The sequence below is a fragment of the Mastomys coucha genome, unplaced genomic scaffold, assembly GCF_008632895.1.
Source record: "Mastomys coucha isolate ucsf_1 unplaced genomic scaffold, UCSF_Mcou_1 pScaffold16, whole genome shotgun sequence".
In the NCBI taxonomy this organism is placed as follows: Eukaryota; Metazoa; Chordata; class Mammalia; order Rodentia; family Muridae; genus Mastomys; species Mastomys coucha.
In genome coordinates, this window is record NW_022196898.1 from 36,200,911 (window position 1) to 36,218,183 (window position 17,273).

General features: G+C 43.4%; 1 protein-coding gene across 1 annotated transcript in view; it reads right to left on the reverse strand.

Annotated features, from left to right (window-relative positions):
• Window positions 1–17,255, reverse strand: part of LOC116093083 (Fc receptor-like protein 2) — a 23,097-nt gene extending 5,842 nt beyond the window's left edge. The window contains exons 1-7 of the mRNA XM_031374264.1: window positions 17,000–17,255; window positions 7,085–7,185; window positions 5,855–5,875; window positions 3,007–3,273; window positions 2,524–2,805; window positions 1,012–1,320; window positions 339–617 (exon numbers count right to left, since the gene is read on the reverse strand). Coding sequence (XP_031230124.1) covers window positions 339–617; window positions 1,012–1,320; window positions 2,524–2,805; window positions 3,007–3,273; window positions 5,855–5,875; window positions 7,085–7,115 — 1,189 coding nt within the window. The 5' untranslated portion in view covers window positions 7,116–7,185; window positions 17,000–17,255. The remainder of the gene's footprint in view (window positions 1–338; window positions 618–1,011; window positions 1,321–2,523; window positions 2,806–3,006; window positions 3,274–5,854; window positions 5,876–7,084; window positions 7,186–16,999) is intronic.
• Window positions 17,256–17,273: the final 18 nt, after the last annotated feature.

Consider the following 17,273-nt stretch of genomic DNA (forward strand, 5'->3'; position numbering starts at 1 on the left):
GTTCCTAACTACAAGGGCTTGTGAGAGCTCCCTAGTTACTCTGAGTGAGCCTCAATGAACTCTGAGGACATCTGCCTTCTCTCTTGATATTTCAACTAGCCCACCCATTACACTGGTCAGATCCCCGGTTTTACACACACATATGTGATTAAATGAAAAGCAGACAGGAAGAAGAAGCAGTGGACAGTGATGCTACTGTTGGAGCGCTCCTGGGGTTAAGGATGGTCCTCAAGTGGAGCACCGATTTCCTGAAGGGCGGGAGAGTGCAAGGACAGGAAGAATGCATGGTTCAGCATAATGCAAGCTTCACCCCGGAATGAGACATTAAATTGTCCTACCTGTGACACTGAGCATTACCACCTCACTGCGTTTGGTCCCCCAGCCATTGTCTGCTTCACAGGAGTAGTTCCCAGAATGCCCTGCAGTCAGAGAGAGCTTAAAGGATGCTTTTCCTCCAAAAGGTGCGGAGGTGTTCGCTAGAGTGAGATTTTCATGATAAAACCAGTACAGAACGGGAGGAGAGGCTCTCTTGTCTTCACAGTGAAGTTCCGCCACATCCCCGATGAAAGGCAGGACCCCAGGAACACTGATGGAGAGGAGAGGGTGCAACACTGGAACTGAGAGCACAGCAGAGAATCAGAGGGAGTGCTGGGACTCATAGCCTGCCTTATTTCACCCAAACTCTCCCACTCCAGCCCTGTACATTCTTTCCTAAGGTCTCCCTGCTTGATCTAACCATCCAGGGAGGTTCCAGCAGAGAGGTTATGCACTGAGGACGATTTCTGGAGAGCATGCCTCTGGTTACTCCACACTCTCTGTCTCCTGTTCCATCTCCATATCCTCTTTCAGCTCTGGTGTGGCTGTTGCCACTTTGACACCCACCAACCAAGCAAAAATCCTGCTGTGTTCAGAAAGCTTCCCCAGCCTCTTCCTGCCTTCCTTGTACCTTGCCATCTCTTCGAACATTTTCCCAGCCAGAAGTCGTTGCCTCCGATTGGGGATGCTACTCACCTTTCACGGTGATGTTCACTACTGCGCTCTGGATAAGGCCATAGTTGTTGTCTGCTGTGCAGTAGTATGCCCCAGCATGGCTTTCCCCGATAATGGGGATCTCCAGCTCCCCTCTCTGGGAACGCTGACTTTTCTTCCCCACACTTTCCTTTGTGTCCTGCCTGTGCCAGGAGAACGTGATTAGCCCTGTGCCTTTAGCCACAGAACAAGCAAGGACCAGTGGCTCCCCTTCAACGACCAGTGGCTCCCCTTCAACTCCCCAGCCCCTTGAAGGCTGGATCTCCATGGTGACTTGAGATACAGGGATCCCTGTGCGAACAGAAGATAATTGTTAAAGACTAGGTAGGGAGATTCAAGACAGGTAGGGTCCAGTATTACTTTCTGGGAATGATGGCAGGTAGATATTTGGAGTTGAGAGTTCACCCGGCATGCCTGAGTGTTTTTCATTGGGAATGGTGAACTCTTGGGGGCATTGCACAGGACCACTCTGCAATCCGATACTCAGTAACAGTCCTATTCTCCACTCCCTGCGCTTTTCCCTACCCACACTCATGACCACACCCCTCAGAGTTCTGCCCTCTCTTGACTTCCTTGTGAACTTGAGTCAATAGGAGAGAGGCTGGAATCTCATTTAAAAAAAGGAGTTTTCTGCCCAGAGTAACAATTACGTTCTGCCATTTAGTAACTGCAGAATCTAAGTCCGTATCTCTAATCCTCCGTTTTTCTCAATAGCATTTGGATAATCATAGTAACTTCACCAAGATCTCATGAAGACTGGCTGCAACGCATACACAAAGCAGTCTCGCACCAGCACTGTTCAGCAATGTCAGCTAGTGATGCTGTTATCTTCTAACAGGGCTGGCTAGGAAGTGCTATAAAGTGTTTAAAGGGCATGTACTGGGCCAGAGCAACCATGTTTAAATTCCAGGTCTCTGTGCTGGGTTTCCTTAGGCAAGTCTCTAGCAGCTCTTTGCTTTGGGTTTTCTCATCTGTACAATGGGGAGAGTAACAGTACCCATTTTGCAGGCACTACACATAAAACTGCTTCACAGGCAAAATGTTCAACTGCTCTGAGGAATGTCTTGCACATGGCAGATCCTCCTGTCCTCTCTTCTGCAGATACTTGTAAAAGTCAGAGAATACAGAGCACCACAACAACTTAAGCTGAGCTCTGCAATATAGTAATTCTTATTATGAGTTAAAAATTGTTATTGTTATTTCAGATATTATTATTGGTGCTTTCATTGTATCACCTCCTAACTGGGGGCGGGGAGGTCTCTCCTCATAGACAGAGGCTGGACTTCATTGACCTTTTGGTTTTCTGAGTAAAGTTACTATTGTTTCTTTTCTGAAAGGTGGGACAAAGTCATCCCCACAGAAATTAGTGTTCAAGAGTCCTGATGAGCTGTGATGTCTTCCACTCTCAGGGATAAGGAGGAGCCTGCAGTCTGGCTGGTGCCCTTGCTCTCCCGGCCTGACTCAGCCCCATCAGCCCAACCCAGAGATGCTCACTCTCCACATCTATATAGGACCGGTGACTCTGCTTTGAGACACTTCGAGAGGCAGTCATTGCTTCACACCAGTAATTTCCTGAGTCTTCCTTCGATATTGCTGAGATTGTAAATTTTGATGAGGTCCAGCCCGATTGCAAAGTGTGGCCATTTTTGAAGAAGGAATAGCGTAACTGGGTCGATGCCCTATCTGAAGGGAGCCAGGTGTTGCAGGATAGGGTCACTGAACTCCCCTCTATTGGCTGCAGGGAGCTGGCTGTCAGCCCAGGTGCTGGAAACAGTTCTGGAGGAAAGACAGAATTAGAAGAGACCACTTCTTAGTAGTAGACTATACACTTCCCCAGAGTGCCTAAAGATCAAGACACACATACCCATACTCCAGGACAGACAACCTACTACCATTTATCCATCTCTGGTTAGTGTCTTATGCCCTACCCGGGCACTCTCTTTCCTAGACACAGCCACTTGAAGAATGATCCACTACCTTGGACATAAAGCCTCTTAGATCCTGTTTCTTCTGTCGTGTCTATAAATAGGAAAAATTTCCTATCTGCCTTACAGGAATAGGAGCCACTGTCACCGGGTCTTGCATTCCCAATGATGTAGCTTGAAGCACTGCGGTAAGTTTCTATGCGATATCCATCCTTGAAGTACATCAGTCTCTTTATGTCACCATTATTTTTCCCTGTACAGCTTATAACTACTTGGTCTCCTTCATATGCACGGTGTGGTACGCTGATGCTCAACCAGTCTGAAAAGGAAGCAAAGGCACAGACAGTGACAACATGGACCCCACCTCGATGCTCCTGGTAAGGCAGAGCCTCTACATGTGTCTAGAAGCTGATGACCCACAGCTGCCTGGGGCCCTACTAGCATTACTATTTCTGGCTCAGATGAGTGAGCTCTACTGCACTGGGTCATTTTTTTCAGACATGCATTTTGTATGCATGTTAATAGATCTTATGCTATTTTCCCCCAATTTCCAACAGCTCTACTAACCATGGATTTAAAATGAGTCCACTAGCTAATTGAGATAGCACAGGTGTGGAATGACAGCTATTCATGAAGTTAAGGTAGGCAGGTCACAGATTCAAAGCTACGAAGGGCTAGCTTGGGTGACTTAGCAAGACTATGACTCACAATAAGCAGTACATAGGGCTGGGCATAGATAGCTTAGTGGTGGGGTACATACCGAGCACATGCAAAAGCCTGGGCTTGAGCCTCAGCACTCCTCTTGCCTGTACTAGAAGGTTCCACTCGTATTGCCTTATACCTATTGGTGTGGCCTCAGATCCCCCATGGCAGCCATGATTAACCCCCTCTGCTTGTCTCATGCTTTGGAATCTTTGTTGAGTAACACAATAAACTCAAAGTCCTTCCTTTGCATTCCATTCTCTCTTGATAAAACCAGTGGGGTCACAGAGGCACAAGCCCCAGAATCTACATTTCCAGTCTCTGGAGTCGATTACAAACCCTTTCAGAGGTGTCGGCAAATCATTGTCTTACTTGGCCCTGTAGGGTCCTTACAAGTGGGGCCTCTCCTTACTCAGGCCATTGCTTCCCCTAGAGGACAGTGGCCATCCGGGAGCTAATGAATAGCTCAGGTGTTTTGGATCTGCCATAGCAGGAGAAAACCCAAAAGAGCAGAAAGGATCCTGTAGACGTCTCTGAAGAAAGAAGAGCTCACCAGCATGCTGCTCTGCTGGTTTACCCCACAGCCTCCATCTTCCTTCAGAAAGGTTTCAGCCTGCAAAGAGCTAGAAACTCAGCTTCCAATGCCAGGTTGGAGTTGCAGTGCACTGGGGAGTTAGCACGGCAAATGTCTGTTGCTCTGATGAAAAGGTCAGACCCTGCTCTGAACACGGCCCTTCATCACAGAACATCAGTCCCGTTAAGAGCAAAACAAGATGCTATCCAGTGTGAGGGAACGGAGTGCAGGGGGAGGACACAGTATAAATGCCATGGTTAGTACCTGCCCTTCTTGTCCTTCTGACTCCCAAGGGCCTGTCTCAGGAGGAAAAAGTTAAGACCCTCAGACCCTAGAGCAACACCTATAAGGTGTAGATAAGGAACTGTGAGAACTTCCTACAGCATATGTCACACTAAAGCACATCTCATAAAGATGACCATCTCCCATGAATATTCATCCATTCTTCCTTCCTTCCTTCCTTTATTTTTTTGAAGATGCTGAGAACCGAACTCAGGACCCTGCACTTTCTATTCAGACCAGCTCAGTTCACCTTCTCATCCTCCAAGATGTTCGGTTTATGTCTGCATTTTTCATTGTTCACATATATCAATGTACACCTTTATATGTATATCATGTTTGAGCTATTCATTCAGATGGTTTCAATAGGACAAAGTGTCCAGCCAAGCTCAAAGGTACTTTCTGTGCAGCTTTTATTGGCTACGACAGGGCACAAAGGTTGATAAAGAAGAGGTGGAGACAGAGAAACATGGCAACAGCTTTCCCTAAGACTGAAGTAAGGATTTAACTGCAAGACTCTTGGGTTAGTGGTCTTCATTTCTGAGATTTCACTTAGAGCTGTATTTCCCAGAGTGGCCACAGTTATGCATCTGTATACATTTTACCATAATTTCTGAGAGCTCACTGGATCCCATGAGGTTGCTCTAGAGACCTCCCCTACTAAGTAATTTAAAAACATTCTTGTTTAAAATTACAAAGCTAGGCACACACGTATCATCTTCTCTCCACGTTGTAGAATGAATGTGTTCTCAAAGGCTTAAGCAAGGAAGAACGTATAATTTCCCAGGCTGTCATGAAACTAAATGGTTCTCTTAATTTCATTATATTAAAATTCCAATAAGAAAGGGAAAGCACATTAGGCATTAGATTGGTTTTGTCCTAATAGGGACCTAAGGGTGTCCTTGCCTAAGGGTGTCCATGCAGACCACCTCCTCTGCTTCTTGCTGACTCTCTGCTACCAATATATTCTCAATCGCCGCTTGTGGTGGGCATGAGAATCTTTTCCCCCAGCGACTACACAGACACCTTTCCCTTTGTAGTTACTCCTTTTCCTGTCTGCCAGGTGAGCAGCAAAGGGGAAATAATTCATTGCCTTGAGAGTCAGGATGTGGCCTTGTTTCTATCCGGCAATAGCTGGTAAAACAGAGGCTGTGGTATACCCTGGTGAGGGTGAGACCAAGGGTGAGGAGTGAGGTGCCCCAATCCTGCCTCTCTCTTCACCCGAACTCTGACTCAGATCCCTTCTGCACTACCTTCTGCTAAGACAATTTACTAGGCAGAACCTCCCATGCCCAAGAGAGTGAGGTTCCGGAGATCTAAAGGAACAAAGAGAAGACTGGCTTACCGGACTGGACTCCGACAGGAGCTGCAAGGGAACAGAGTCAGAGAGATTACAAAGGGCCAAGGTCTGAGGACTCCCAAGCACTTCCCTCTCTTTATTGTTTCTTTGCTTCTTCCCCTCCCCCTTCCCTTTCATCTTAGCTCCTTCAGTTCCTCTATCTTTCCCTCCATCTTTCTTCATCTTCCTTCTCTCACTCATAAACAACATTCCTATGGAACCCAGGATTTTTTTTTTTTATAATACCAAGCACGTTATAATTGGTTCTTGTCCATTCCCAGGAGTTTGTCTTTTGCAAGCAAATTTTCAAGAGCTCCAAGTCTCCTCTTCTATCTTTTTAATTTAAATTGGTTTTTTGAAATTAAAATAAAATTATATCATTTCTCCCTTCCCTTTCCTCTCCCCCAACTCTTTCTTTCTTTCTCTCTTCCTCTCTCCCTCTCTCTTTCTCTCTCTCTTTCTCTCTCTCCATATATGTATATGTATACACACACACCACACATACACATCTATATATAATACACCTGCTCATTCCATATAATGTTACCTGTATACATATGATTTCAGGGCTGAGCACTTGGTATTGGACAGCCAGTTTGGCTTGAAACTGTCCAGATTATTTTACTTAAGAGAAATTACCTACACAGGGGCAACCTAGGTGCCAGGAGAAGAAACAGAGGGTCTGCTTATATTTCATTGAGATTAGTTCTCTTCCTTTCTGCTTTCTAAACCTACTACTATGTATGGGTCAGTGTTGGAAAGTCACACCCTATGATACCAACTATGATCAGCCAGGATTGAAGTCGATGTAGTGTCTAAATGTATGGAGATACGAGTTCAGCCAAAAATGGAGAAGTCTGAAGTAGAGCCTGGGCATTGGGGTATAAGGTTTATGTGGGCTGTGAGTGTGTTCACTCTAACAGAAACCACTTTAGAATCTCTTTTAATGAAAATTTACTGTTTTCCTAGAGATCAAACAGAAATAATAGAGTCTGCCTTTAGTAAGGGGGGACACACACACACACACACACACACACACACACACACAGCCTTTTCCTTATCCTGGGAAACCTGCAAACCTCAGTTTGCATTATACCTGCTAGTATTTGATCAGAAGAAACCCAGTGCTACTACCCCAGCAGGAAGACATATGTTCAGGAAGAGTGTCTAGGGCTGACCAAGCAGAGGGGGTCCTACCCTGGCACCACACCAGGCCTTTTTGAGCATCTTACCTACCAAAGACCAGAAGCAGCACGCACAGCAGCATGAGACTAGAGGCAAGCAGCTCCCTTTGAGACAGATGCAGCTCAAGTCCTTAGGGCAGATGGACCATGGATCTGGAATAGAACAGTGTGGTTCAGCAGGGATCTTTACTGAAACAGGGGAAAAAGGAAGTGGCAGAGTTGTCTGTCAGTCAGTCCATACCCCGACCCAATGGGTGCTGCAAAAGCAAGCGTCCTTCCTCTTTACAGAATTGCTTAGATATTTGCACGCTGGTGTGATATGATTCTTCCTGCGTAGGATGCCTTCCTTTTATAGATATGCTTTCCATGGCACTTGACTTTCCAGAGAATACTGAGTTAGGGGCCTACTCAAATTCAAATCAGGTTCTTGGCAGTTTTCAAAATTTAATTCTCCTCTTTAGTACTCAAGAGATGGTCCCTAATAAGTGGCACCATTGCCAGAGCTGGATTGACTCCTCTCCTGAGGTCAGTCCAGACTAGGTGGTAGAAAAATGGGAACTTGTAAGAAATGGCGACAGGTTTAACATGTTACCGTTGGGTGATATGCATGCTCTAGGCACCCAGAAGGTACATTTCCTGCTCAGAACTTCCTGTTGAGGAGATGTTTAGTTAGATACAAGTAGGAATGAAGAAGCAATATGGACACAGTGTGACTACCGGAGGGTACACAGTGTGACTACTGGAGGGTTTCTCTCTGAACTGTGGTTGAGTGGTCTGAAGGGCTTTGACTCACATAGGAAAGATTCTTCTTCCACTCCAAATAGTGTGGAAGGACATAGGTGCAGGGAGGCGGGTGGTGCAGAGCTAGCTGTGCTGGTTGGTTTCATGTCAACTGAAACAAACAACAGTTGTCTGGGAAGGGGGAGTCTTGACAGAGAAAATGCTTCTACAGGAGATGCCTGTAGGCAGACATTAGTGCACTGTCTTGATTAACAATTAGTGTGGGTGGGCTGAGATCATGGGGAGTTGTATCACTCCTGGGCAGTACTGGACTATATAAGAAAACAGGTTGAGTAAGCCATAGGGAGCAAGCCACTAAGTGATATTCCACCATGGCTTCAGTTGCTGACTCCAGGTTCCTGCCCTAACTTCCCTTCATGATGGACTTACCTGGAACTGTAAGCTGAAATAATAAACTCTTTCCTTCCCAGATCGCTTTTGGTCATGGAGTTTTTTTTTTTTTTTGATAGCAATATAAACTCTAATAAAGACACTAGCTATACACACAACTGGATGGGTGGTTGCAGGGATTTTAGATTAGCCTAGACTGGAGTTCCCCAATGGCACCCTACAACTTTCTCCACAATTTGAGTAAAACTCATGTGTATGCTTCACTGTCTTGGTGTAGAGAAGACTGTGAGAATGGGAAGCATCATTTGAAGTAAAAACTTGAGGACTTTTTGAAAAGCCGGTTGTGTTAGATGGTGATTGTTGGGACAGATACATAAAGGAGTGTTTCTCTAAAGAAGACACAGATGGAAAGATGTTTCATTAAGACAGACTCATAAAAAAAAAGTTTCACTAAAGCAGACACAGGTAAAAAGTCGTTCTGCTAAAGTAAACACATAAAAAGACATACGATAAAGGATTTCCTGCTAACGACACACATATATTGGTCTGCCTTACATTGTGTAGTTGAACTCCATTTGTTGGGACTCCATAGACAACAAACACACCCAAAATACCTTTTGACGATATGTTGCAGCTTCTTGCCACTTTTTTCTGACTCAGACTGATTGACGAGATAATGTCAACTGATCCAGACTCCCCTAAAGTTTTGTTAAGACAGACTTGCATATTGAGCCAAGACATGCAGTGAGACAAGACCCATGGAGGACACGTGATGTTTAGAGGAATTCTAAATAGAACTCAGCAGACCATGAGAGAGGCTTGCTTACAGAACTAACTGTACAATACCTTTTTGTGGGGCAGTGAGCAGTTCTGACAGCTGGAGTCCAGGAGAACAGCCACCTCGGAACCCCGGAGACCCACTGAGCATCTGCTCAGAAGGAATGGTAGGCGTTTGGTGATGCTCCTGAGACCAATGGCTCAGATTTCAGACCAGACACCTCACAGCTGCCCCTGCAGGAGCTGTGTGCTCTATCAGGCAGGCACTGCCTCAAGCTCCCAGCATTCTAGCTGGACCTTACACACAGTCATCTGACCACAAGCCAGGCATGCCACGCCCCATACAATAAAAGGGGTGGTTTGCCCCCTCCTCACTCTCTTACTCTTACTCTTATCCTTCCTCTCTAACTCTTATCCTCTTTCTCTCCCCCCACTCTCTGCTCTTTGTTCTCTTCTCTGGCTTTCTCCCTCTCCTTCTCTTTTCTCTCTCTCTCCTTCCTCTCCTTTCGCTCTCTCTCTACTTAACTAGCATATCCTTCCTACAATAAAATAACTCACTCATACATTGCCTCCTTTTTAATTAAGGCGCCGTGCAGCAAACAGGTCAGCCCCGGGAGAGAGAGAGAGAGAGAGAGAGAGAGAGAGAGAGAGAGAGAGAGAGAGAGAGAGAGAGAGAGAGAGAGAGAGACCTGGGCCTCAGCAGCAGGCCCCCTGCTACCAGGGAGAAAGAGAGCCTCAGCCAGGCAGGACCCCTGCTTTTGGGACAACACTTTTTGATCTCATGTCTTTGCTGATCTTCGCTTTGCTGAGAGAGGCACAGCAAAACAAACAAACAAACAAACAAACAAAAAACCAACAACAACAACAACAGCAACAAAAACTTCTCCTGGTGTCCCTGTTGGTTCTGATCCAGCTGACCTGTACCTATTTGGCTGAGGCCTGGCTATCTGTTCGGTCTCACCATTGCTGCTGATTCATGTTTGCTAGGTCGACTATAAAACTGGACTGCTGGTATATTTGTAAAACATTTGCATGTAGATCAATCTGCTGCTGCTGACCTATAAACTAAACTACTGATTTCCTAACAGCACAGATGACATTTATTTGAAAAAACAATTCCTAAATGACCTTCTCCCGTATCCTATCTTTTCCACTCCCTGTGGTGGGTGGTGGACTGAAAGAGAGGTTAAAATGTTTAAAAAAGCCATCATTAAAAATAGACTTAAAAAAATTAAAAGTTACAATCATTAAAGTAATGGTAATTTTCTCTGTGTTGAATGATATTTAGCTTCAGGGAGCAGATTCAATGAATGTAAAAATGGCCCCTCTCAGGGCACCAGAAACTATAATTGGAAAATGTTTCTCTGGCAACATTCTAGGGGACAGATTTATTCTTGTGTTCATCTTCCAATGGCACATTTTTTAATGCTGTAATCCCATACCCTACCAAATCTAATCCTCTGACACTGTCATAAAAAGATTTGAAATAATGGGAATGGAGTGGTTTCTTTTAATCTAGCACAGGCTCTGAAGGCAAGCCTGGAACACATGACATGCCTAGGCAGTGGGTGACAGCCATAGTGAGCAACTTTTGGTCCTATATTAAGTCCAGTCAATGACTTAAGTACATGTAGAGACTCAGGGTTCAGTTATAGACACAAAGGATCCTGCTTGCAATAATAATCCAAACGCTCACTGTTCCAAGGCACCATTGCATAAGTAGGCGCTCCTGTTTTCTGTAGCTCTAATGATGGCCAGGAAAACACACAAGAACAAGTACAAAAGCTCTGGTTTCAACTCTAGAGATCAAAAGCATGTAGAGATTATCAAGAAAGTTGAAGTCATTTTGAAATAGTGGGTGTTCAAGAACCAATCCCAAGAATAGAGAAACTCAAGGCTCTAAACTGACATTTGTTTGACATTTGTGTGTCTGCTATCAGGGAGGGAAAATGGAAATGTCATCAAGTTGTTCCTGCCTGAACCAAAACCCCTAAGGTCCGAACAGAAAAAGAACAATTCTGTCTGTCCCTATCTCTCTGTCTCTTATTGTCTGTCTCTATCTCCTTTCTCCCTCCTCCCTGAGCCCCATCCCTCTTCTCTCCCTCTTCCCTGAGCCCCATCCTCTTCTCTCCCTCCTCCCTGAGCCCCACTCCTCAGATATAACCCAGGACCTTGAAGATACAATCAATTCTATACGCAGTGATGCTATAATACTCCGGCCTGCCAAAATAAAAATAAAACACAGTCAGTCCGAGCAGGACAGAAGCTTCTCTCTACCAGGTTTGTCCAGACCACAGGCAGGCACAGACACTAAGATTCCAGGAAATGAACTCAGGAAATATGTGGGTAAAGTGTTAGTTGCACAAGCATGAGTTCAGAACTCTAGCACACACTTATAATGCTGAATGTGTCAGTGTGTGTTGTTAATCCCAGTGTTGGGTAGAGCGAATCTCCAGAGTTTGCTGGCCAACTAGTCTAATCAATCAAAGAGCTCCAGTTTCAGTGAGAGATCCAATAATAATAATAATAATAATGATAACGATAATGTGAAGAGTAAGGAAGACATCTGATGTCAAGCTGTGACTTATAAATATATGCTGTCATGTGCGCACACACACACACACACACACACACACACGTGCACAAGCCTGCATGTGCTCCAGGAAGCATAGTAATATGAATTGCAAAAGGCTACAATAACTTGACATGTCCTTTGCCGTTAGAATCTGACAGACCTATGTTTGGTACTTTAAGAATCAAGTAATAAAGTTCTCTTAGCTTCAAGTTTCATTTCTGAGTTTGGAGCCAGTGAGAGATTTTCATAGTAAAGAAAGTGGCCAGCTCATAAAGAGCAGACTCTGAACCCCCAAATGAGAGTCAAATGCTCCAGGTGTCTGGGTAGATACAATTTTTAAAAATTGATAATTTTACACATACATACAATGCGCTTTGATCAAACCCAAAGCTCGCCTTTCTCTGCACTCCAGTTCTTCCCCTATCCTCTATACCCTACCATTTATTCCCTCAAAATTTGATGTGCTTGCTTTTATTTTTAACCCACCGAGTCCACTCAGTGCTATGTATGCGTATAGGTGTAGGATGTCGGGGTTGGGGCCACGTCCTTGAAGAAAGCAGACTCTCCTACTCCCAAAGGCCGCTAATGACCAATACCTCCTCAACTGCAGGTGGGACCTCTTGACTTCCTCCCTGCTCCATGCATTCAGTTTATCTGGCATTATTTGTGCATGCTGTCACAACTACTGTGAGTTCATATGTGCAACTACCCTATAGTGTCCAGAAAACGTTGCTCTTACAGTCTGTCCCACCTCTTCTGATGATTCCTGAGCCCTGGGAGAAAGATATGAGGTGTAGATGTTATAGATCTATATATTGATAGACTTAGGGCTGAGCACCCCGCAGTCTTTTGTTTTCTGCATGCTGACCAGTTGTAGGCTTATGCTGGGTTGATTGTCATCTACAACTAGAAGAAACTTCTCTGATGAGGCATCAGAGATGTGCTCATCTACAGGTACAATGATGAGCCATTGAGAGTTGGTTTAATACTATTTCATCAATGAGATAATATTTATAGATTCTCCTTTAGGGTCCATGACTTATCTAACCACATATGTGGATAAAATTTTTGCTTTGGGATTCACAAATGTTCACACCGAGTGTGCACCAAGTACAGCATTCCATGGTTCTAAGGGACTTGTCTTAATATCAGAAATATCAGAAACAGAAAGAAAAGGTGGACAAACTAGCCACCTCAGTTGTCTGGAACCAGTATGGAGTTTTGTGAACCTTCTCTTGGACTCATGTATCTTAGGCTTGGGCCTAAAGAGAACCTTTAAAGGTAAAGTATCCAGAGACAGCCCTGGGAAAGGCTGGCACTCTCTTAGCCGGAGAACCTGGGTATGCACAGTGCAGTAAGACACAATAACTATGCTGCTTTAGCTAACACCACAAGAAAAATGGTGGCCTGTGCCCACAGGAGAAGTAGAGAGGGACACTTAAACCTCCTAATGATGGGTTGGTGGCTGCCCACTCTGGCTTGGAGTGTTATAGTCAGAGAATCTTGCTGGCTCGTTAAGTGAAGGTTGTGTGAGGTGTCTGGGGTTCCACCCCTGCCCAACAGTAATGAAGTGGCCTCTCTTCCCCTTCTGCTCCTTCTGTTGCACAGTGACTTAATTCAGTGGCCATTTACATTATAATAAAAACTCACAATACAAAATTGCAATTCTAACTGGTTTTAATGGTGAGCAGTCCTCACCATTATCCATCCAGATCTTTTCCTCTTCCCTAAATCAAACACTACCCATTAAACATGAGCTTTGCACACCTCCTCCTCCTAGCCCCATAAACCACTACTAAGAGAGACAGTCACATAAGTGGAATCACACAGTGTTTGGTTTGTGTGTGTGGCTGCTTTATGTCACTTATCATAATACCTTGAGAATTTATCTGTATTGGAAGAAGTGTCACAATTCTCTTCTTAAAGATGAGCAATATTCTGTTGTGTGTACGTATACATGTATGTGACATGTTTTATCTGTTCATGTGTTGCTAGACACTTCAGTTGCTTCTCCCCTAATGAGTAGTTATATATAACTACTGAGAACAGTTATATTGACTGAGAACAACAAATACCAAGATCATTTGTGTAATCAAGAACAATGGCAATGACCTACAATGATTGGGGGTTTATGGAGCCCCAGTGACTAACAGCTGCTAAAGAGACAACTCATTCCTGGCACATGGCTCTTTGTAGGTATAATGTATCCCTATATAATCTCCTACAATGGAGTTATAGGGTAACTCCATTTAAACTACTTTTGTGTGTATATATTTTAGAAAGCTACTGAGAACCTATCTCAAAGACTCTAGGGAAGAACTTATTATTATTTTGCTAAGTAGACATAATATTAAACTGATTTCTAATGACTTATCATTATGCCCCTAGACTAGTCCATCTCTCAACCCTCATCTGAGAAGTTTCTTTTAGTAGTAGATGGTGATCAACACAGAAACTCACAGCTAGTCAATGTACAGGGAGCAAGAGACTGAGAAGTGTATAGCTCTAATGTATATGTGTATCTCTATCATCTCTATCTCTATCTCATCTATCTATATCACACCCCTCCTTCTGAGGGTTAGGGTCATTGTGGCAGAGGGGATAGAAAGAATATAAAAGCCAGAGGTGGTGGATGACTATGGTGAGACAGTGTTTCCTGGACACAGCAGGACAGTTACACCTGTGAACTCATAGTGGTTGTAACAAAATATGCCAGACTTGGGCAAGCTAATCAGACAAATAATGAGCATGGATAGGGCAGGTGGGTGAAAGTCCCATCCCTAGCTGAGGGGTATCAACAACTGACAGCCTCTGTGAGAGGAAGAGTTAATCTTATTTAAAGGTGTGATTACTGGTAAGTTATCCAGACTCCAGGAGATGGCCATATACCCAAGAGTATCTGGACTTGATAAGCTTAAAAAAGAAGAAGGAGGAAGAGGAGGAGGAAGAGGAGGAGGAGGCACAAGACATGAAGCTGGGTGGGTAGGGAGATGAGAGAGGATCTGAGAGAAGAAGTGGGTATGGTCAAAGCAGAGTGTAGGAAATTATTAAAGAATTAACAAAATTATTTTTATACTTGGGCTCTCTTTTGTCCTTACACAACTGAGTTCTCTGTATATTTTGAATATTAGTGATTTACCATGAAGTACTTGGTGAATATTTTCCCTGTCCTTTGAATCTTCTTTCACTTGGTGAATAACATATTTGATACACAGAACTTTCAAATTTTTATATAGTTAAATTTATTTTCTTTTGTTGCCTATGCTTTTGGTGTCAGAGGCAAGAAATTGATGTAAAACATAATGCCTTTAGCATTTTTCTCATGTTTTCTAAAAACTTAATAGTTTTAGAACTTTAATTGAAGTCTTTAAACTATTTTGAGTTAATGTTGGTATGAGATATAAGAATTTTTCTTTGCACATGTATATATCCAGTTTTCCAGCACCATTTTAGAATGTTTTTAATTGAAATAAAATTATATTACTTCTCCTCCCTTTTCTTCTTCCAGCCCCTCCCAACTACCTTTCCTCAAAAACCCTCCTATGCCCCATCAAGTTGATAGCCTCTTTTTCTTTGATTATATGTTGCCTACATATATGTGTATGTGTGTACACACAAATATATGTACATATACAACTGTTGAAGCTCTTTTTGTTGTGTGTGTATATACAGTTTCAAGGATTACCACTCTGTATTGGAAGACCACTAAGGGGGGTCATCCCTGAGCGAAGCTAATTCGTTCTCCCAAGACTACAGTGGCCTATAGTTCTTTGTTAAGGATGAGACCCCATGAAAAATTTCCCCTCCCATGTGCTACATAGCAAGATCCTTATTAAAAAATAAAATTGTGTCATTGGTTGAAATGGCTTCTTTTTTATATCTGACTTTGTTTGGGTCTTTTCCTCTGCATCTAGCTAAAGGAGCAATTTGTCTTTTCAAAGAGTCAGCTCATCCCTGGTCGCAGAGTGTTTAGTCTGTTGCTTATTGCTGCTCTGTTAGTAACTGTTCACCTTTCTCTATGGATTTTAAACTTTGTAGTTTTTCCTCTTAACATTCAACTTCTTTGACGTCCAATTTTTGGTTGTTTGTGATCTTTTGCCTCTTCTCCTTTTTCTCTCCTCTTCTCTCCCCTTTCCTCCCACTCCCTTCTTCCTCTACTTCCTGTTTCTCCCCACCCTCCGACAAGATCTTATGATGCACTCTAGGCTGCCTTCAAACTCACAGTCTCCTGCCTCAGCTTCATCTTGCTTCCTTTTCTGATGTAGGGGTGTATTGACCCAAGCTTCCCTCTTAGAACTTCTTTACTGTTGTTTTGAGACAGTGCCTCTCTATGGGCTTCAGGCTTGATTGAAAATTATCATCATTTTGCCTTAGCCTGCCAAAGGCTGAGATGAGAGACATGTGGTAGGTACCATGTCCAGTTTAGAACTTTTTTTGTTGTTTCCTACAGGGTTTGATGTGTTTTGTTTCTATTCAGCTTATCTCTAAGTTTTAAATGCTATTGGCCACTCAGGAGCGTATTGTTTGAATTCTGCACATTCTGAAAGTTCTCCTAGTTCTTCCAACAATTCTCCTCAAGTTTTATTCCATTGTACTCAAAAGAAATACTTGAAATGGCTTAGAGCTCCTTAAGTTTGTCCACTGGTTTGTGGCCTTACATTGGTCCAATCTGGAGAATGTCTCACGTGCACTTGGGAAAAGCATGTGTTCTGCTGGTTTTGGTGGACTATTCTGTAAATGCCTGTTACATAGTGTTAGAGTAGAGTTTGTATATGTTATTTCTTTGTTGGTTTAAATGCCTGGATACAGTTTCAATTGCTGATAGTAGCATGTTGAAGTCTCCTGCTATCTCAGTTAGATTTCTGTTACTGTGATAAAACATGACTCAATACCAAAAGCAACCAGGGGAGGAAAGGGTTTATTTTACACTATAACTTAGAACATTCATGAAGAAAAGTCAGGTCATGAGCTCAGGACAAAAACCTGGAAACAGGATCCTGAGCGAAGGTCATAGAAGAATGTTACTTGCTAGCTGGCTCCCTGTGGTTGCTCAGTTTGCTTTCTTAGACACACTTCAGGAGCACCTGCCAGCAACAGCACTTCCCACTGTGGACTGGACTCTTCTACCATCAGTCATTGACCAAGGAAACACCTCCACAGTCATGCCTACAGGCCAATCTGATGAGACATTTTCTCACTTGAGGTTTCCTCTTCTCAGATGACCCAAGATTGTGTCAAGCTTGGAAAACAATAACAACAACAACAACAACAACAGAATGAACCGGTAAATGCACTATTTACATTACAACCCATGTCTCCCTTTCCATCTAACATTTCTTGTTTATAATTGGATTATCTGACATTGAGAGAATATATATTTATCATTGTTATATTTATTTGTCATTGTTATATTTATTTATCATTGTTACATTCTCTACTCTTAGTGAATTAACACCTTTACAGGTGTGTCTGGTCACAGCTTACCTTTTCCCGCTCTTGTAATAAAGCATGTGCAAAATGTGAAGTCTGGTCCATCAGATATAAGTCTCCAAACTCACTTCTGGTTCTCATTTACATGTGCTTTTCTAGGCCTTCCCCTTTAGCTTATGTGTCTTTTCAGGCGAAGCTCCTGTCTTCCGACAGTGAAGAGTTGCTCTTGTGGTTAGTCCATTACTTGATTTTCTTTCTTTCAGGTAGAGATTACTGGACTCTTGGGACTTGTCCTGCCATTTTTGTGCAGTTTTCTAATAGCTTTGTG